Source organism: Medicago sativa, chromosome 3, assembly GCF_051527215.1.
Source record: "Medicago sativa cultivar Bolivia chromosome 3, Bolivia_mono, whole genome shotgun sequence".
NCBI classification, from domain to species: Eukaryota; Viridiplantae; Streptophyta; class Magnoliopsida; order Fabales; family Fabaceae; genus Medicago; species Medicago sativa.
The window spans coordinates 66,198,672-66,220,451 of record NC_140751.1 but is presented as its reverse complement, the minus strand read 5'-3'; the positions used below and the strand labels follow the sequence as shown (position 1 = coordinate 66,220,451).

The 21,780-nt window shown below is 37.1% G+C and overlaps 1 protein-coding gene across 1 annotated transcript; it reads right to left on the bottom strand.

Moving 5' to 3' along the window:
• Nucleotides 1-10,599: 10,599 nt before the first annotated feature.
• Nucleotides 10,600-11,565, bottom strand: LOC146939296 (protein MAINTENANCE OF MERISTEMS-like). The gene is made up of 2 exons (XM_085749760.1): nucleotides 11,479-11,565; nucleotides 10,600-11,376 (listed from the first exon to the last, which is right to left on the bottom strand). Exons 1-2 carry the CDS (start codon nucleotides 11,563-11,565, stop codon nucleotides 10,600-10,602), a joined length of 864 nt encoding a protein of 287 aa, XP_085605886.1.
• Between the last annotated feature and the right edge of the window lie 10,215 nt (nucleotides 11,566-21,780).

The window sequence follows — 21,780 nt, the reverse complement described above, 5'->3', positions numbered from 1 at the left end:
AAATGATGAAGTCATGTTCAACTCACCCCACATTGAGAAAATCAACCACTAAAAAATACACAAAGTTGGACATATATTATAAAAATGTTACTATTTTTTTTTTCTTTTTTTTTTTTTAAGGAAAAAATGTTACTACTATAAACGTGTGGTGTGGTGGTCCTATGATATAAGTTAATATTATTATTATACTTCATCAAGGACAAGGACAGAACGTGTGGTGATAAAAGTTCATAGTATTATATTATATTAATTCAATAAGGACAAAGTCCAAAAACGTGTGGTGGTGGTGGTCATGTTTTTGGACAAAACACGAAGCAGCAAAGCAGAGGAACAGAAACGCCTACGGCGATTACAATAAAAGCCATGAAATTAGAACCAAATGAAGGGAATGAAGCAGACGGCGGCGCCGGAAAAGGTGTGGTGGTGGAAAAGGGAGCAACGAAAACACTACCTTTCTTTACTGATTCTCTAATTCTCATTATTTTTTTCTTCTTTTTTTATGTGATTGGCCGCGTCGGTTTACACCAGAGCAGTGTCGGATCCGTGTCCGACCAAATGTTTTTTTTTGTTTTTGTTGGATACGGCAATATCCGCGTCTGACGCGAATCGTACGCGTGTCGTACGCGCGTCCGTGTCGGAACCGCGTCGGAGACGTCGACACGGCGGATCTCAGCCGCGTAATCAGAGACTAATGCTCTAGGGTCTAGCTACTCTTTTTACTAAGGTATTACAACAAATTGCCCCATATTAGAAAACAAATTATGCTCTTTACCCAAACAGTTTTGCTCAGTCCCAAAGTAAAATACATATATACCCCTACGCAACTTAACATGCGCCAGTACAAACTGGACGTAACTTAAGTCAAGTAGCGTGACTTAAGTTACGCTAGTACAAAATATCACGTGACTTAAGTCACGTAGCGTGTCTTTAGTCACGTAGTGTAAACACTGGTTTAGATGACTAGGATCTGTAGCGTGACTTAACACACGCTAGTATTTACACTAGCGTGACTTAACTCACGCAAGCTTTAACTCAAGTGTGAGTTAATTCACGTTGCTGCTACTGTCTTGTTCCTTCATTCCCTGTTTACCGTACATGCATTCATTGATTCAACCAAATCTCATAATTTAGAGAACATGCATTCATTCAATAATAATTTAGAAATGCAATTTTAACGAAAATTAACGCAAATGTCATAAAGAGGCGCAACCGCGCAAGTGTAAATATCATACAACCAGCTGCTAGACCTAAATGTAAATACCAAAAAGTCGAGAAAAATACTACAAATATCCAAAAAGTCATAAAATGTAGTCCTAAAATAAGACAATACTGGTCCTCCTGTGGACTCCTAGACCTTCTCCTCAGAACCTGCTGATGGTCAAACACGCTATAATCGATCCGGAGGCCCTCCAAAATGCCAAAGAAGAGTGGATTTGAAACCACGTCTGGAATCCCCATCGCATGCTCCACTCTGTCTCTCATGCTGGTGATGACCTGCAATGGATCGGGAGGATGTCTGGCCCACTCCTAGTCAACAAGAATATCCTGGTAGACAGGTCTCAGCATGACAATATCAGGATCTGGAGCAGGGTTGACGATGAGAGGATGGGACACACGATAGAACCACCTGACGTACCTATCTGAATGCTTCCAAGGCTCGTCGTCTGGGAGTTGGGCACCCCTCTGGTGGTGGGGAACGACATGCAGAGCAAACTCCAAGAAGGCAGCAGCCACATCTGCTGGGGCGAGAGGCATAACCGTAGTAGGAGGTCGGGGAATCTTCTGAACATGTCTGTACTGCCTCAGCACCCGCTCCGGCAAGTGACGCACCATCCTCTGTCTGCCGGTCGTGATCCATCCGGAGTACCAACACACATCCTGAAAAGGCATCACGTCTCGTCGGTGCTCGTACGACCTCCAGGTGACCTGACAATGCTCTATCGAGTCCAACAAGCCTCTGAAGTGGTCAGCATCAGCAAACCCCCTTTTAGGTTTCCATCTACCCACATACGGGTCCTCCCAGTCGTAATCTACATATTTGGACCTCGGAACCACATGTCTGAAGTGAGCTATAACCCATCCCAGCAAACACAAAGAGACAAATCTATATCAGAACACGAGGTTCATACAAGAAACTATACATTTACGTTTAACTTAAAAAAAAAAGAAAAAATATATTACCACAAGCAAGCTCATGTAACCACCAGTTGAGCCAACATTTGAGTCTGAGGTAAGATTCAACTGCTCATACAAGAATGCAAGTCCCATCGCGCCCCATGACCACGTGCCTATGTGATCCAAATCCCGAATCGCAAGCATCCACAACAGACTAACGGTTTTGCTGTTCTTGCTGGCAAAAAGGGTGTAGCCAAGCAAGAGCAACAAGAACGCCTTGACACAGGCGGGCCTAATATGACTCAGCTCCTACTTCTCCTCCTCTGATAAATCCTCCCCCAGCAAATGGTTACACCTATTCAACAGGTAGTCATAACGATCTTTCAGGGCCGTGTAAGAGACAGATACACCAAAATCAGTCACATACCCAACCGCATCCTCCACCGGAAACAACAGGTGGGTCACCAGCATATCCATAGCATGGTCATGATCTAAATCCTCCTCATGAATGAGCCGTCCAACGACGGGGATGCCTAGGAGACAAGCAACATCATCCAGTGTGATGGTCATCTCCCCAACAGGCAGATGGAAGTTGCTGGTCTCCTGATGCCATCTCTCCATGGCACACACTAAACCGTGGGAGATGTTGTCGTACCCAGTCAGAAGGAGGGGCCTTAGACCCGATCTATCAACCGGTTTCTAGAACCAAGGGTTAGCATCTACCAACAACAGAAGGGACAAGGCAGAAAGCTTCAGTTTCCTCCCGTGCGAGATGCCTTTCATCTTATGATGCACTTGCAACTGAAATACAAAAAAAAAATTAAATATGTAAAATAAACATGAAATAATAAACTATAAATATTCTATGTAAAAAAAATGAAATATTAAACTATATATATTCTACGTAACATAAACTTTGACATAATAATAAACTATATATATTCTACGTTAAAAATAAATCAATTATACTTAAATATGTAAAATAAGCATGACATATTCTACGTAGTTATACTTAAATTAAATAAACATAACATATTATAAATAAAATAAACTTCACATAATAGTAAAATATCATTAAATTAAATAAAGCAATTTATACTTACTGATTTATCGTTCGAAAGCTTGCATGCCACGTGTTTACCGAAGTCCGGTAAAAGTGACAACTCGTAAGGTCCCCCTGGAAAGCCCCCATCCTCGTCCTCCATAACAGGCTCTGCATGATGCTGCTCAGGATCCTGCTCAAGATGCTGCTGCTGAGGAGGCTGCTCAGCAATTAACATTGTACCATAATCCTTCATGGAGCCAAAATCATGGTTTTAAAATGTTTCTTCATTTGACTATTGAGCTTAAATGCAAGTTATGGATGATTGTTCACCGGTAAGACACAAATTATCCAAATCATTGCACAATTTTTGGATGTGCTTGATTGTCGTGAATGTGCTTGATTATAGTTTAACATGTTAATGGATAATGGTAACTTAAATATCAATTGTTAAAGAATATGGGTCTTCAACTCTAATAGACCCGTGCGATAGCACAGGTCAAGAGTCTAGACATTGAGTTTTCAACTTCAAATCATACACCTGGAAAAAAACATAAAATAGTGTATAAGTTTTCTTTTCTCATGCCAGTATCATTACACATAAGACTCTACAAGAAAAACATCTAAGCTGATCCTTAGTTGTTGGAGATTGATATTTTTTTTTGTTTTGTTAATTATTTACTATTGCTTTTTTCTGTCATAGGTCATAATTAGATTGTTGCTTATTTAGTAAGTAAAACAGTCCCTAGGTAATGATGTCTTTGTCCTTATGTAATGATGTCTAGTGTTTTTAGGTAATGATGATTAGTGTTTAGAATAAGATTTGCTGCAGATTTTATTTTCAATCTTACCAGCAAGCTTATGGTTTTGGCTCTATATATTTGTAGTGTATGCTTCAGTTTCATGTATCAAAGTATCTTAGATTTTTACTTTGTTCTCAAAACTTTATTGTATTCTCTAATATTTTGGTTTTTCTTCTTTCTTCTCCACCATTTTTACATTTAGGTCCTTTTTTCTACAGGACTGCACTTTCACTCTTTCGTGAAAGAAAATTGCTGTTGACACATTAGCTTTGGCTAGGACACACATGTAAAAGACGTTTTTACCCCTTCGGTAGTTAACTGCCGAATTATGAAACCGGCTGCAGTTAACTACCGAGGAAAATTGAAAACTTCGGCAGTTAACTGCCGAGGAAACTTCAAACCTATTTTTTTTTTTTGACAAAAACCATTAAATCTTTAAACCTAAATTTTCCTTAATTAAATTTAATTCTTTAATTATTTTAAGGAATTAAACATAATTCTTTTTATGATTTCATTAATGTGATTTTGTTGCCATAATGAAGAAATATGGATTTTGTTGCCATTAAATACACGATTCTTTTTATAAAGTTGTTGATTTCATTCATATAATTTTGTTGTCATAAATAAAAAAATATGAGATCCTATAATTACTACATATTCAATCACGTTTCTTAATTAAAAAGAGGGGTTTTTTTTTTAAGAATAGAAAAGTGGTTTTATTTGTACAAAAAAAAGGTATTATTGATAGAATAATTACAAATATAATTATTTGAAAGAGAGATAATAATATTTGAAATATTATAATTTGTCAACAACAAAAAAAAAATCTGAAATATTATAATTAATTACTAATAATTACAAATATAATTATTCTATCATTTGTAACGTTTTTGTTGTTGCATTTTTTTATTGAATCATCATTTTAGGTCCATTAACTACTGATTGCAGATATTATTCATCTCTCGTATTTCTTCATTTATAGCAACAAAATCACATGAATGAAATCATAAAAAAAATTATGTTTAATTCCTTAAAAGGATTAAAGAATTAAATTTAATTAAGGAAAATTTAGGTTTAAAGAATAAAAAGAATTAATGGTTTTTGTCAAAAAAAAAACAGGTTTGAGGTTTCCTCGGCAGTTAACTGCCGAAGTTTTCAGATTTCCTCGGCAGTTAACTGCCGAAGTTTTCCTCGGTAGTTAACTGCAGCCGGTTTCATAATTCGGCAGTTAACTACCGAAGGGGTAAAAACGTCTTTTACATGTGTGTCCTAGCCAAAGCTAATGTGTCAACAGCAATTTTCTTCGTCAAATTCATCACCAACTTGAGAAGTTGATAACTGAGGTACATCTCATCCTTGGCCTTTTTTTTTTTTTTTTATTGTAATAGAATTTTCAACGGAACTATTAGGTTTGCCTTATCTCTTTTCAATGTTAGATTTTTGTTTTTCTCGTTACACCCTAGGTTTGGTGCGTTAGCATATTATGTTTTTATATTGTGTCTAATTCATCTGTGACATTCTTTATAAAGTCTTTTTCAGGTTGTTTAACCTTCGAACTTGTTTTGATCCTATGCTGTGTAATTTTATCTAAAATTGAACAAAAAATAAAGGGATAATACATCGTTTGGTCCCTTAACTTAATTCTTTTTTTCGAAATGGTCCCATAAGTTGAAAACGTCTCAATTTGGTCCCGTATTTATACTTCTGTTAATCAAATTAGTCATCTCCGTTACCTTTTTTGTTAAAACCGTTAACTCTTGCCACATGTCACTTAAGATTGATGATCAATGGTTGGATTTAAAAAGAACTCACAAATATACAATGGACTCAATGTATATGATAATTTATATTATATTTCCTTATTTTTCTTTAATTTCTTAAAATTAAAAATCACAAATAATCTTCATCTTCCTTTTCATCTTCCAACTTCATCCCCATAACAAACAAAAAAATTCCAGCAACACAAAACTTCATACTCAAAACTCAAACTGAAACAACAATAAAATTCATCATCCAACAACCTATTCTAGGACTCAAGTAATTTTTTTTATTTTTTTTTTACATAAGAAAATCTAAAAATCTAAGCTATAGTTTATTGTTAATCAAATTTTTCAAACTAAAATGGAAATCGAATTTCAACAACAACAACAATTTGGTTTCTTCTTTCTTTAGAAGAACAATTTGTTTTCTACTTATTGCAAATAACAATGATGTTGGTCCTCATATAGCCATCAACAACAAGAACATTTCTTCATCACAATAACAGCAACATCAACCTTTTCAAAAACCACAAACACCCCAATCTTAGTTTCAACAACAACATGATAGATGATTGTTAGAGAAGTAGTGATTATCCTAAATTAGAGAAGGGATGGGTCTCCTAAAGAAGAAAGGAAGGCTGAAAGTTTTTCTGAATATTTTCTTCATCTATACCTATTAATAAAGGCAAAACATGAGTTTGGTGTAGCCTTTTTTTCCATTCCAAAATTACCCTTTAACTTCCAAAATTATGTAACTTCCGAGAGCCAAAAAAGTATTAGTATTACAAAGCACCAGTTTTTTTTTTATTAAAAATAGAAAAGGCAGCAGTTCTTTTTCGTTTGATAGTTTTATATCATGCAAGTAAAATGTAAACCAACTATTTTCAATCCCCTTAATTAAAAAAGGAAAAGCAGTTCCTAAAACAAAACAGGGTAAGGTCGAAGCAATATGGCGGAACGATACAAGTTATTTTCTTTTGTGGAAGATGGATGGGAGACCCTCTTTTGTTTTCTCAAATCAACTATTGTTTCTACATTTTTTTTTTGGAAAGGATATACTGTTTCTACATGTTATTCATATAAATTATCATAAGTATTTTTTAAATCCTATAGGTGCAAGTTAATGACGGTGTTATTGTTTCTTTATATTTTTTACTGACGGTGTTTTTGTTGGTGTACCTAGATAGATCATACTTGCTTCAACAAAAAGAATAAGAAAGAAGAATGGTGGTTCATGATGGTTGAATATAATCGTATCACAATGGAGTTGATTGAAAGGTGTAGTCGAGAACACCCCTTGTAAAGGCTGATTGTGTCATGAAAAATGCTGTAAGAAAATCCAGAAAATTGGTCAAAAAATTGCTTAAATATTCAACTTCGACATAGTCACTTGATATCTATATTAAAAGAGAAATTAGCAAGTAGTTATCTAAGTATTTATCATAAATTGAGACACAGTAGTTTTTCGTTAATTCAATTTTTTTCCCTTTTGTTTGAATATTGTCATTGTGTTTGATTGCAATTAGCATTCTTTTAATTATTTTGTTTACAACTTTAGTGGACATAGATTTAAAAAAAAAAAAAGGATAATGAAGACTTTAGGTGTCACCATTCTTTGGTCAAGACACACTGAAGCATAAATGGGACAAATATAGAGAATGTACAATAATAATTTAAGTTATAGAAATCAAGATATTATTGATGTGTCTATGATAGTTATTAATTAAGGGTATATATATTATTGATGCTTATTATATGTGTTATAGTCTCATTTATTTTTCTATATCATATGTTCAATGTGAAAAGGAAGATAATGTATCATGGACTGCAAAAGAGTGATAGAGAGAGTAATGGAGTAACAAAAAGAGAAGCAAAATAGGAAGACACATGGTGGATATGCTTTGGCTGCGACCTAATTATATACCTTCACAAGAGTTGCACAAAATGATGAATGAATGGGGGGCAGGATTCGTCACCAGAGAGAGAGGTTTGATAATTTTATTTAGAGTGTATTCTTATTATGTTTTTACAATTAATTTTATTATCCCATTTCTTTCGTAATTTAATGATTGATTCACTTATGTTGAATGTGTCTAATATTTAGATTTCAAAGGATGCGATTTGAAAAGAATTACAATGGAAATGAGAATGCATTGATTGAGTACCAATATTGTAGCTTTTTTTTCTAATTGTATTTGATATAATTTTTTTTTCTTTAGTGATAGGGATTTTTTGTGGCGTACTTTGTTGCTTAGAAATTCTTCTACAACCCTCAAATAAGAGGTCATAGTAAATGGTTTCTTAAAATTGTAGACATGGTTTTTTGAGATCGTTAATTTTGACTTTGAGAAAAGCGGATGTTTGATAGATCTGAGATATTGACTAACCTTTAAACATTTGAGGAACGAGTTGATCAAATACATTTTTGATTTCTTATTTTCTTTTCTTCATGTTGTGATATGTAGTAGTTGGCGAGAACATCGAAGGGGCTGGCGGAAAGGTTATGCCATCGACAAAGAGAGATGCCAGCGACAAAGAGAGATACAATGGTTTCCTTACTGTTTTGAATTCATGTAATTGCGTACAATTGTTTGGAAAGAAGTTGTGAATTTCTAATTCAAGTTTGCAATATTTTCAATGCGTGTTATTTTCCTTGGTTTCGGTTTTACCTTTTTACTTTATGTTTACGCTCTAATATGGAAACAAGACAACTCGCGGTTGGCGGTTTTGGTTGTGCAGTTTCATATTGTTTGACTGGTTTTGTAGTTTACTAATAAAAGTGTTATATTTTTTTCGTGAATAATCATTGTATCTATAATCTATTTCTATGACATATACAAAGACATTGCCTTCTTTTGGTGAAGTCTTTTTTATCCAACCAAACTATTTGTAAATGACAGCAATTATGAGATATGAGGCGCGAGAAAAAGTGAGATTCCTTCAACAAACAAAAAAGGTGAGATATGAGGCTCAAGAAAGGGATGAAAGGGAAGACTAGGGGATTTTGAATAATTTGTAGCACCAACACTTGCTCATTTTCATTTTTTTTTCTACCGATGCCAACGAGTCAATATCGAGATCAGTGTCGGTGCACATAGCTTGGATATCCTATTGCCATCTCAAATGTGGATGATTTATAGGTTGGATATTCTATTTCATGATTATATTTTCTTATCATTTTTTTCTTTGAAACTTCAAATTGTATTTGTGAGCCTTTTTATGTCAAGAGGGTTATTTGTTACTGTTTATGATGCTTTTTTATAAGACTCTTGATTCTTTATGGGTTAATTTTGTAAGACTCTTGATTCTTTAGGGGTTTTATTTTGGAGCAAATGGACGGTAATACCAATGGGAAATGACCTAAAAGGATTGGAACTCTCCAAACTAGACTGGAAGCATACAAAAGACAAGCTCTTATTGGACCAATGTGACATTTCTACAATTCCTTTCAATTTCCTTTGCATATTTTCCTTTCATTTACAAGATTATCGTTTAGTTATCATACATATTTTTATTGATCATAATTAGCCCCTTCGACAATGATCTGCAATAGCAGACATATATTGGTCGCTTTAAACAAAAAGAACAATATAATGGATATGGTGAAAAAATTACTCCAACTTTTTCTTTATTTTTTTTGGTAGAAAATTTATAAATCTCTGCTACTCAAAAGTAACATTTTCTTTCTTGAACCTATCATTTTTTGTTTGGATAATGTGTAAACGGAATAAAAACAGTGGACTCACAGACACAAAAGATAGTGGATACATGTGTTAGCGCAATATAAAAATGAAAAGGTACGCAATATAAAATTGAGGGCAACAAAGTATTTTTATTCATAAGTTTTATATATTACTTTTTCATATGGTGTTAAATAAATTATATTTGTGTATGACATACTATATTTATATTTACCTAGAGAAACATAGTCAAGTTTGTACACATGTTATACAAATGTCCGGAAACAAGAGATCTTTAGTCATCATATTTTTATTTCTTATACCATAAGATTTATATATTACATATAGAGGAATTGCAAAGTTCCGTAGCATTTTGAATAAGTCTTTATTTTTTTTATTGTTTTGACCGAAACGCGCAAAATCACAATTGAGGCTCTGCCAGGAACCGAACTTAAGTGCAGATGAGCCAGCGGTAGTTGATTGTAGCTGGGAGCTAGCCAATAGTACTTAACTGCTGTTGGGAGCCAACGGTAGTTAACTGCAGCCAGAAAGATTGAACGGTAGTTAACTACCGTTTGGGCAATTCTGAAATTTCCATGTGTTTTTAGGAACTTATTGAATCAAAAAAGCAATTTTCTTAATTAATTGTTCAAATAAAATGTGTTTATTTCTTTGGGTTTAGTGAATGATGGGCCTCTTAGAAAAAAAATGGAATTTTGCTCTCCACCCAGCACATTTTGCTCCCACCCTGCAGCCCTTCCATATTTACCCTTGCGCATGTTAACTAACGCAAGTGTAAATGTATGCGTTAGGTAACATGCGTTGTGCAACTTAAGTAACGTAAGTGTTAAACACTGCGTGAGTTAACTTGCGCACCCATTAATCACTGCGTGAGTTAACTCACGCACACTCTGTGCATACAACCAGAAGAGGCAGAAACCTCTTTTTTCCCTATTTTTTCAATCCTTCTTTCATACATTCATTCAAGAACAGAATTTTCATCATTCATTCAATAATACATTCAATCAAGAGAAACTCATAATTATATTACGAAAAATAACAAAATAAAATAAGCGAATAACATAATGGATAATGTCATAAAAATGCTAAAAAGCACAAGTGTAACAGGATTACAACCAAATCCAACAAAATATCAAACGAAAAAAAAAAAACAACACAAGTCATAAAAGCTACACAAGTCATGTTGGTCCATCCCGTGGACTCTTACTCCTCCTCCGCGGAGTCAGCACCTGCTGCAGCATGCTCCACTCAGACTGTATGCCCTGCATGATGCGAAGAACCTCTGGATTACCAAACACATCTGGATGCCCAACTGCACTGTCCACTCTAGCTCTGATGTTGCTGATGATCTGGTATGGGTCGGAAGGATGTCTGGCCCACTGCTGCTCAACAAGAACCTCCTCGTAAGGATGGACAGGACGAGGAGGGGCATCAACTGCGTAGTCAGGAATGGCCGCAGGGGGGTGCACAATAGGATGTGATACTCTAACGAACCATTTCATGTACCCCCTAGTATGAGCCCACGACTCATTATCCGGAACCGGATGACGCCTATGCTGATGGCCGAGGACATGTAGAGCAAACTCCGTGAAGGCCTGGGCCACGTCATCCGCCGCAAGATCCTCTATGTCTGTAGGAGGCCTGTGAATTCTCTGGACATACCCGTACTGCCTAAGAACCCGCTCTGGCAAGTGACGGACCATCCTGTCTCTGCCGGCCATGATCCATCCGGAGTACCAGCATATATCCTGAAAGGGTGTGATGTGTCGTCGTCTCTCGTACGGCCTCCAGGTGACATGAGAAAGGTCCATCGAATCGATGGCAGCTCGGTAGTGTCCCGGATCAGTAAAGCCCCTGTGAGGTTTCCATTTACTCACAAGCGGGGAAACAGTAGGGTCGTAGGCATCATCATCAATCCTCGAAATGATGTTCGAGAAGTGCGCCAAAGTCCATCCCTGCATACACAAAGAAACAAATATTTATATCACCGCAAGAATTATACAAACAACTAAACATTTATGATCCAATAAGTAAAAAAGAAGAAAAACAAATATTACCACAAGCAATGTCATGTAACCACCACAGGAGGCAACATATGAGTCGGAGGTTAGGGATAGCTGCTCATATAGGAAAGCAAGTCCCATCCCACGCCATGACCAGCTATCCAACTAGTCCATATCTTGCAGCGTAAGCAGCCAAAGAAGATTACTGTTTTTGCTGTTCTTGGCGGAAAAAATGGTCCAGCCAAGCAAGAGCAACAAAAACGCCTTAATGCAGGCCAACCTAACTACAACTCGCTCGTTTTGCTCCTCAACTGTGTCAATCTCAATAAGCTGATTACACCTATTCAAGAGCTCCTCGTATCGCCTCTTCAGTACACCAAAACTGATGTGAGAACCATCCTGTTTTGTCAGCTCCTTAACGGCATCCTCCTCTGTAAACAGTAGGTCCGCCTGCATCATCTCTATCCCCTCCTCACAGGTTAACTCTCTATCAGGAAGGAGTCTCCCAGTGATGGGGATGCCTAGGAGACACGCCACATCATCTAGTGTGATGGTCATCTCTCCAACAGGTAGATGGAAGCTGCTGGTCTCCTCATGCCATCTCTCTGTCATCGCACAAACAAACCCGTGAGATATGTTCTCGTACCCACTAGTCAGGAGGGGAGTCAGACCGGACATATTCACTTCATTCCAAAACCACTCATTTTGTTCCCCCGGAATAGGCAATGCCAAATTTTTAATGCTCAGCTTCTTCCCGTGCGAGATACCTTTCACCCTATGCTTTCTTCGAAACTGAAATACAAAAACAAAACACAACAAACAACACCGTTAAATAAATAACAAGTAAAACAAACATTAAATATATGCTAACATAAATGTTAAGTCTAACATTAAATAAGTAAAATAATAATTAGAATAAGTTGTATAAATAGTAAAAGAAGTAAAATAAACACTGAGTAAGAATAGTATAGACATTTAACAACAACATTAATTATTTTAATTGAATTTCAAAACAAAAAAGAAGTAAAATAAACATTAAATTATACTTACATCGACATCAACCCATATCCTGCATGCCACATGTCCACCAAAGTTAGGTAAAAGCGTGAGATCAGAAGGCCCCCCTACATAGCCGTCCGGGCCGGAGGCTCCTGAAAATGATAGGCCTGATCATGCGCATGCTCATACACCTGATAATCCTAGTGATACTGTGTCGGGTTCACCGTCTGGGATGGACCCGTCTGCGACGTTGACCCCCCTGCAGCATCATCTCTAGCAAGTCTCGTTCCCCCACCTCTCCGTCGATCATCCATAGGAGGGCGTAATGCTTCTTTCTGTTGGAACAAAATGTGTTTAACAATGAACCTTAAAGAGTTTTGATGATAACAAGGTATTAAAAAATTGTAAATTGGACTAGCTAATATTTGCTCAAGTGTACAGGACCATAATTAAAAAGTTACATCATTTATTGGTTCTGAATGAGCAAATAAAGAGCAAAGGAAACAACAAAATTTGAAGCTTAGATGCTCCTGAAGGCAACTTGCTACTGAAGAGAAAAAGCGCTCCTGAAGTTAAGTCGCTTCTGAAGTAAGAATAGTGCTCCTGAAGAATAGTGCTCCTGAAGACAAGAGGTCCAGAAGCCATATCGTCAGAAGCTGCATCGTCAGAAGCTGCCTCATCAGAAGCCATTTCACCAGAAGCTGAAGATCAACTGGATTTGCAAAGATTCAAGGATTGAAGAATCATCACTGCAAAAGCTGTCTATTGGATTCGAAAACACATCAAAAGATTAGTGGAATTTTGCAACGGTCATTTCAAAGGTGTTTGAAGACATGTGCTTGTAATTTTGTACGAAAGCGTTGACATTGTACTTTGTACAAACTGTACAACCACCTTCTCCACTACTCTGTTTTGTGTCCACGCTACAAGACAAGAAAACAGCTCCAGAATACGGTTTCGCCTGCATAGATTTTCCTTTGGATAAGGAATGGATTTCAAATTGGTTCTTCATAGGACAACAACCAAATCAGGCAAAAGATCAAAGGTGAAAGATCAAGCTTCAACAACGACTCTTTGATGTGCTGGCAATTTCACAACGTCTCTTTCACACCTCTATATAAAGGAGTGAAGACTTAGAGATTTGGCAATGCAAGAACGCTAATGCTGAACGAAAGACTCACAACATTTTTACAAGTGCCAAACCTCTGCTGAAATTGTTCTGCATTCACTTAGAATTTCTGTGTCTCAAAGTCATATCTTAGAAATTTTTAAGTCATTGAGTCTGTATCTGATTTGTATTGTGAGCACCTCTAATTGTATATCAAGTGTTCAACCGTAAAAAAAATTTTCTGTGTAATTTTGTTTAGAAGTCTCTTGCAGTTGTGCTTGAGCAAAGGGAGTCTCTTGCAGTTGTGCTTGAGCATAGAAGTCTCTTGATTGTGTTCTTGAGCATAGGAAGACTCTTGCAAAGTGTGCTTGAGCAAAGGAAGTCTCAGGCTTATGTGCTTGAGCAATTGTAATCAGATATTACTCTTAGTGAAATCTCCTTGGAAGTGCAAGGGGGACTGGACTACTTCCGGATTGTGGAAGGAACCAGTATAATTGCTTTGTGTCGTTTTTCTTCTCTCTCTCTGTTTTATTCCGCTGCATTTAGATTATGATTATCACTTCAGAAGCTGTCTCACTTAGCTTCTGACCAGTGTGTTCAGTTTTTATGAGAAACGAAGAATTTTTCAAAACACAATTCAACCCCCCTTCTTGTGTTTTTCTCACCTTCAATTGGTATCTAGAGCCTTGGTCTGTTGTGTAACACTTAACCGTGCAACAGTCAAAGATATGAGAAAAAGATGTCTACTCCTCCTCCTACTGGTCCTTGTCAAACTAGCTATAATAATGCCTCACATGATTATAGTGATGGTAAAAGATCCAGTGTTGGAAAAGTTCCAAAGTTCAATGGAGATGCTGAAGAATTTTCTTGGTGGAAAACCAACTTCTATAGTTATATCATGAGCTTAGATGAAGAACTATGGGATATACTAGAAGATGGTGTTGGTGACTTAGTCCTTGATGAAGAAGGAGCTGCTGTGGATAGAAAGAAACATACTCCTGAGCTGAAGAAACTCTACAAGAAACATCATATTATCAGAGGAGCTCTTGTCACTGCCATTCCTAAAGCAGAGTACATGAAGATGAGTGATAAATCCACTGTTAAAGCTATGTATGCTTCTCTCTGTTCAAACTACGAAGGCAGCAAGAAGGTCAAAGAAGCTTAAGCTCTCATTCTTGTACATCAGTACGAGTTATTCAAGATGAAGGATGATGAAACTATTGAGGAGATGTACTCAAGGTTTCAAACCTTAGTCTCTGGGCTACAAATTCTGAAGAAGAGCTATGTTGCTTCTGACCATGTGAGCAAGATACTCAGAAGCTTGCCTGCAAGATGGAGACCAAAGGTGACTGCCATTGAGGAAGCTAAAGATTTAAACACTTTAAGTGTCGAAGATCTTGTTAGTTCTCTCAAAGTTCATGAGTTAAGTCTTAATGAACATGAGTCTACTAAGAAGAGTATATCAATAGCTCTTCCATCCAAAGGCAAGTCATCAAAAGCTCTCAAAGTGGTTGAATCCGAAGAAGAAGAACAATCAAGTTCAGATTCTGAACCATTTCCTGCTGAGATGGCTATGCTCTCAAGCAGACTTCAGTATCTGGCCAAGAAGAACAGAAAGTTTCAAGCCAGAAGGGATAACTTCAGAAGCTCAAGGAAAGAAGATCAGAAGGGATGCTTCAACTGTAAGAAGCCTGGACACTTCATTGCTGAATGCCCTGATCTTCAGAAAGAGAAATCAAAGGACAAGTCAAAGAAATCAACATTCAAACTAAGCAAATACAAGAAGCAGATTAAGCAGAGTTTAATGGCAACATGAGATGATTTGGAAAGTGAATCTGGATCTGATAAAGAGGAAGATGATGAAGATGCAAAGGTAGCTGTTGGGTTGGTAGCAACATCAACTTCAGAAGCTGGATCAGATTCAGACTCAGAAGATGAAAACGAGGTATATTCCAAAATTCCCAGAAATGAACTTGTTGAGTCACTTAAAGAACTTCTTACACATTTTGAAGTAAGAACCAATGAGTTGAAGGATTTAAAAGAAAAATATGCTGATTTAGTACAACAGCAAAAATCAACTCTATTGGATCTGAAAGCTTCTGAACAAGGACTTAGGGGCTTTGACTTCAGGTTCTTATGTCAGAAGCTACAAGAAAAGTGTAATGAAAAACCTTTAAGTAACCATGAAATTGCTTTTGAAGATTTTATTATATCTGACATTGACAGAAGCAGAGTGGCTTCTATGATTTATAGCATTTACAAGAACAATGGCAGAGGAATTGGTTTTCCAGAAGTGAAACTTGAGAAAACCAATCTAAAATCTTGTTGTGAATGCATCAAGGAAGGTCTGAAAACCTTCTTCGTACCAGAAGGTGCTGAGTTGGAAACTGTTGTTCAATCAGAACCTGAAGCTTCTAGTTCTAAGGCTAAGATTACTTCAAAGCCAAAGAACTCTAAGTCAAAGGCTATGATCAAATCTGATTCCAAGACTTTAGGATCCTGAAAAGATCAGAACCTATTCCTCAGAGTCTGGTGAAACCAAAATCTGAGGTTCTGAAGTCTAAGTTTCAGAAGAAGACAGTTACTGCTTCTGAAGTACCAAAACCTAAGGTGATGGTTAATCAGAAGCAACCCAACTCACAACACAAGGTACAAGAAGTGAAGAGTAAAGCCTTAAGTACTAACCTTCCAGGACCCATAGGACAATGGGTACCTAAATCTAAAAATGTCATTAATGCAGGTATGTCTAAGAGCAGTGCCAAAGCAAAGATCATGGTACCTAGACAGCGGTTGCTCAAGACACATGACAGGAGAGAAGTCCATGTTCCTCAGGCAAGATCATAGGTACAGGAACTATTGGTAATTCCTCTACCTCAATTAATAATGTATGGTTGGTAGATGGTCTTGAACATAACCTTTTGAGCATTAGTCAATTTTGTGATAATGGTTATGATGTGCTTTTTGAGAAACCCAACTGTACAGTAATCAACAAGGAAGACAAATCCATTGTGTTCAAGGGAAAGAGAGTTGACAATGTCTACAAAATCAATTTTTCTGAACTGGCTGATCAGAAGGTGATTTGCCTTTTATCAGTGAATGATAAGAAATGGATGTGGCACAGAAGGTTGGGACATGCTAACTGGAGGTTAATCTCTAAGCTTAGTAAGTTACAACTTGTCAAAGGCCTACCATACATTGACTATCATTCAGATGCACTCTGTGGTGCATGTCAGAGAGGGAAAATTGTCAAATCATCTTTTAAAACCAAAGACATTGTTTCAACCTCCAGACCCCTAGAACTACTTCATATTGACTTATTTGGACCAGTGAGTACTGCATCCTTATATGGAAGTAAATATGGATTAGTCATTGTTGAGGATTACAGCAGATGGACTTGGGTGAAATTCATAAAGAGTAAAGATGTTGCCTGTGATGTATTCAGTAGTTTCTGCACTCAAATTCAATCTGAAAAAGAATCAAAGATTTTGAAAGTCAGAAGTGATCATGGTGGAGAATTTGAAAATGAGCCATTTAAAGCTTTTTGCGAAAAACATGGAATTGTCTATGAATTCTCTTCTCCTAGAACTCCACAACAAAATGGGGTTGTAGAGAGAAAGAATAGAACTTTACAAGAAATGGCCAGAACCATGATTCATGAAAACAATTTACCAAAACATTTTTGGGCAGAAGCAGTGAATACAACATGTTATGTTTAAAACAGGATCTATATTAGACCTATTTTGGAGAAAACAGCATATGAACTCTTTAAAGGAAGAAAACCCAATATCTCTTACTTTCATCAATTTGGATGTACATGTTACATTCTGAACAACAAGCTCTACCTAAAGAAATTTGATGCCAAGGCCCAAAGAGGAATCTTCTTAGGTTACTCTGAAAGGTCAAAGGCATACAGAGTGTATAATTCAGAGACATTCTGTGTTGAAGAATCTATGCACGTTAGATTTGATGACAAAGAGCTTGAAGATAAAAATTCAAAGCAAGATGAAAGTTTTGCAGAGATACAGGTTCCTGAAGTTACTCCAGAACCTGATCAGATAGCTGAATCTGAAGAAAGTCCAGAAGCTGAACCCACATCAGAAGCGCAAGATGAAGCTGCTTCTGATGAAGCACAAGATGGCTCACATCAAGCAGATCCTCCCAGAAACACATTCAAACACAAGTCTTCACATCCTGAGGAGCTAATCATTGGAAACAAAGATAGTCCAAGAAGAACAAGATCACATTTCAGACAAGAAGAGTCAATGATTGGACTAATCTCAATGATTGAACCTACAACAGTTGATGAAGCACTTTCAGATGATGGATGGATCTTAGCTATGCAAGAAGAGTTGAATCAATTTCAAAGAAATGATGTGTGGGATCTAGTACCCAAACCTCAGCACAAGAACATTATTGGAACAAAATGGGTATTCAGAAACAAGTTGAATGAGCAAGGAGAAGTAACAAGAAACAAAGCCAGACTTGTTGCACAAGGGTATAGTCAACAAGAAGGCATTGATTACACTGAAACGTTTGCTCCAGTTGCAAGATTGGAAGCAATCAGGTTACTTCTTTCCTATGCAGTTAATCATGGCATAATATTATATCAAATGGATGTCAAGAGTGCATTTCTCAATGGTGTCATAGAAGAAGAAGTGTATGTCAAGCAACCTCCTGGATTTGAGGATATTAAATATCCTGACCATGTTTTTAAACTGAAGAAATCACTATATGGCTTGAAACAAGCTCCCAGAACTTGGTATGATAGACTAAGTAATTTCTTAATCAAGAATGATTTTAAAAGAGGACAGGTTGATACAACACTCTTCAGGAGGACCCTTGGGAAAGATATTCTTGTTGTGCAAATATATGTTGATGATATAATATTTGGTTCTACTAATGCATCTCTTTGCAAGGAATTTTCTAAGTTGATGCAGGATGAATTTGAAATGAGCATGATGGGAGAGCTGAAGTTCTTCCTTGGCATTCAAATCAATCAATGCAAAGATGGAGTCTATGTTCATCAATCAAAGTACGCAAAGGAGCTTCTGAAGAAGTTCAAGCTTGAAGATTGTAAAGTGATGAACACTCCAATGCACCCTACGTGCACCTTAAGCAAAGAAGATGAAGGAGCTAAAGTAGATCAGAAGCTGTACAGAGGTATGATTGGTTCTTTGTTATACCTCACTGCATCTAGGCCAGATATTTTATTCAGTGTATGCTTGTGTGCAAGATTCCAATCAGATCCTAGAGAATCTCATATGACTGTTGTCAAGAGAATCTTCAGGTATTTAAAAGGAACAACTAATCTTGGACTCCTTTATAGGAAATCCTTAGATTATAAGCTAATTGGATTCTATGATGCTGATTATGCTGGTGATAGGATTGAAAGAAAGTCAACCAGTGGCAATTGTCAATTTCTGGGTGATAATCTTATATCCTGGGCTAGCAAAAGACAAACAACTATTGCTATGTCTACAGCAGAAGCAGAATACATTTCAGCTGCAAGTTGTTGTACACAACTACATTGGATGAAACATCAGTTGGAAGACTATCAGATAATTGCTAACAGTATTCCCATTTATTGTGATAATACTGCTGCTATTTGTTTGTCTAAAAATCCAATTTTGCATTCAAGAGCTAAGCATATTGAAATCAAACACCATTTTATCAGAGACTATGTTCAAAAAGGAATTTTAGATATACAATTCATTGACACTGAAAATCAATGGGCTGATATATTTACTAAGCCTTTAACTGTTGAAAGATTTGATTTTATAAAGAAAAATTTGAACATGCACTACGTGTCTGATTAAAGTTTGCTTGCTCATGAATAGGATTTTAGGTTCTGAAGTTAGTTCAGAAGCAGTAGTCCATCAGAACCTCTTTATTGAGATTCTGAGGAAAACTCGCTTCTGATGATGGTGTCAGCATCTGAAGTCCAGAAGCTGGATTTTTTTGCTTCTGAATAGTTGAATTAGTGGAAACGTTGGGAGTTACTTTTTAAGGTAACTTCTGGCCCACTAACTTGGTAGTTACTCTGAGAACTTCTGACGTGGCCTGTATGAATTGGTGTATAACTAAAAGGGCAATGATGATTCACTAGCTTTGAAAGTACTTTCACGCGCCCCCAATTAGTCATTAATGTTATGTTTGTTTGTCTCTTTTGAATTGCAATCGTTTTACTCTTAACACTTTGTCAATTCACACACTACTCACTCACAACAAACACATTTTCTCTCACATCTGTTAGTGCGAAGTAAGCGCATTCTCTCAACCCTAGAACCCTAAAATCTTCATCTTCTTCAAATTTTCTTCAATCATCATCAATGGCATCATCAAGTTCGCAACGAGAAGGTTCAATATCTACTTCACGGATGGTCCCTGAATATGACTACAGAGGAAGAAGCATGAAATTGGAAGAATGGGATTTATAAGTTCAGATAGAGAATCCAGTGGATTTTGATTCTCTGGCTTTTCATAAGTGTTGGATCAGAAGCTACTATGAAGAGCAAGGACTCATGCATTACTTCAGAATGTTGAATGGACCAACATATGAAGCTCTGGTTAGACACTTCTGGGTAAGAGCAAAATTTTACAACAGAACGGCATCCCTAGCCGAGGAAAGTCAAATGGTGTTAATGTATCCAGAATTTGAAGGAAAGACAAGAGAAGAAATGGGTCTTGCACCGTTTGTTGAAGATGAAATCAGATCAAGCATCTGCGGTATTCCAGTAAGAATTACACAATGGCAGATAGAATCTGTTCTTAAAGTTGCAGCCTCTGGATACTACTCTGGAATTGATCTTTCAAGTGCTGCTGAAAAACGCATTTGGAAAAAGCCAGCTAACTTGGTTATATACAATTCTGAGAAGGAGAAGAAATATGCTGAATTAAGCATGGTAACTAAGATGCTTCTGAAGATTCAGAATGAAGATTTGTTTCCATGTGGTGATAATGAGAAACCAAATTTGGCTCAGAAGGTCTTTCTCCAACACTTCATCAAGAAGGAAAAGGTGAACGTGCCCAAATATATGTTCAAGTACCTGATAGAGTGTCTGAAATAGAGTCAGCTGCTGGATAAACCCTGGGTTCCTTATGAAAGACTCTTATCAGAGATTTTCTATCAAGGAGGTGTCTTGGACTGTTTAAGCAGAGCTTAAGGCTACACAGATCAGCTGCTGGATACAAAGACTGGAGCATTCATAAATGCTCAAACTCTCAAGAATATGAAGCTGATCACCAAGGTCACCAAACTTAGAACTGATCTAAGTGAATCTCATGTGTTGTCTGATCTTATGAGAGATTTTCCACCCATCTGCAAACAGGATCCTATTGAAGTGCAGATGAGGTACATCAAGGATCACTATGAGGCAACCAAAGAGGTTATCAGGATGGATGAGGTACCTGAGGAAATGTATGGTGGTACTGTGCCTCTAGCAAAAGGCAGAAGATCTAAGAGGAAAATGACCAAAGAAGAGTATCTGAAGGTTGAAAAATCGGCTAAGAAGGCAAAACCTGCTTCTGACAAGCTTAAGATTGGTGGTTCTGCAATGCCATCAATTGAAGAGATAGCTGAAGACTTCAACTCTAGTGTAGTCCTGAGTACTAGTATTGCTCCTGTACAACCAGCTATACCAAAGGGGAAGAGGAAGCCAGCCTTGAGGAGGACCAAGGATTTTCCTCATATCACCATGTCAGCTCAAGCTGCTTCTGATTTGGAGTTAAAGGACTTACAAGGGAAGAAGGCAGAAGCTGAAAAAGTCTTGGAAATTGCTGCTGAGCTACAAGAGTCTGTAGCTTCAGAAGCCAAGCAACTGATGCAGATGGCTAGTGAGTCTGCTAAAGAGGATTCTGGTTCTGAACCAGAAGAGGTAGTTAATATATCATCAGATTCCGCATCCTCATCATCATCACATTCTGATGATGATATACCCTTAGCTCAACTCTTTCAAAAACCAGTAAATAGCCATTCAACATCAACCAAGACCAACACAGAACCCTCTCAGCCAAGCTCATATGAACCAGTTGGTCATATAATCAATGAGAAGTTGGCTGAGATCGCTGAGCAGAGAGACATAATTATTTCTGGAATCCTTCGTCATCACCCTCAACCTCTCAATATTCCACCCCTCAACATGATTTTACCAGAAAATGTTGAGTCAAACTCAGAAAAAGCCTCTGAGACAACTCCAGAAGCAGCTGCTTCTGATAAAGTTGTTTCAGAAAGCCCCCATCAACAAACACCT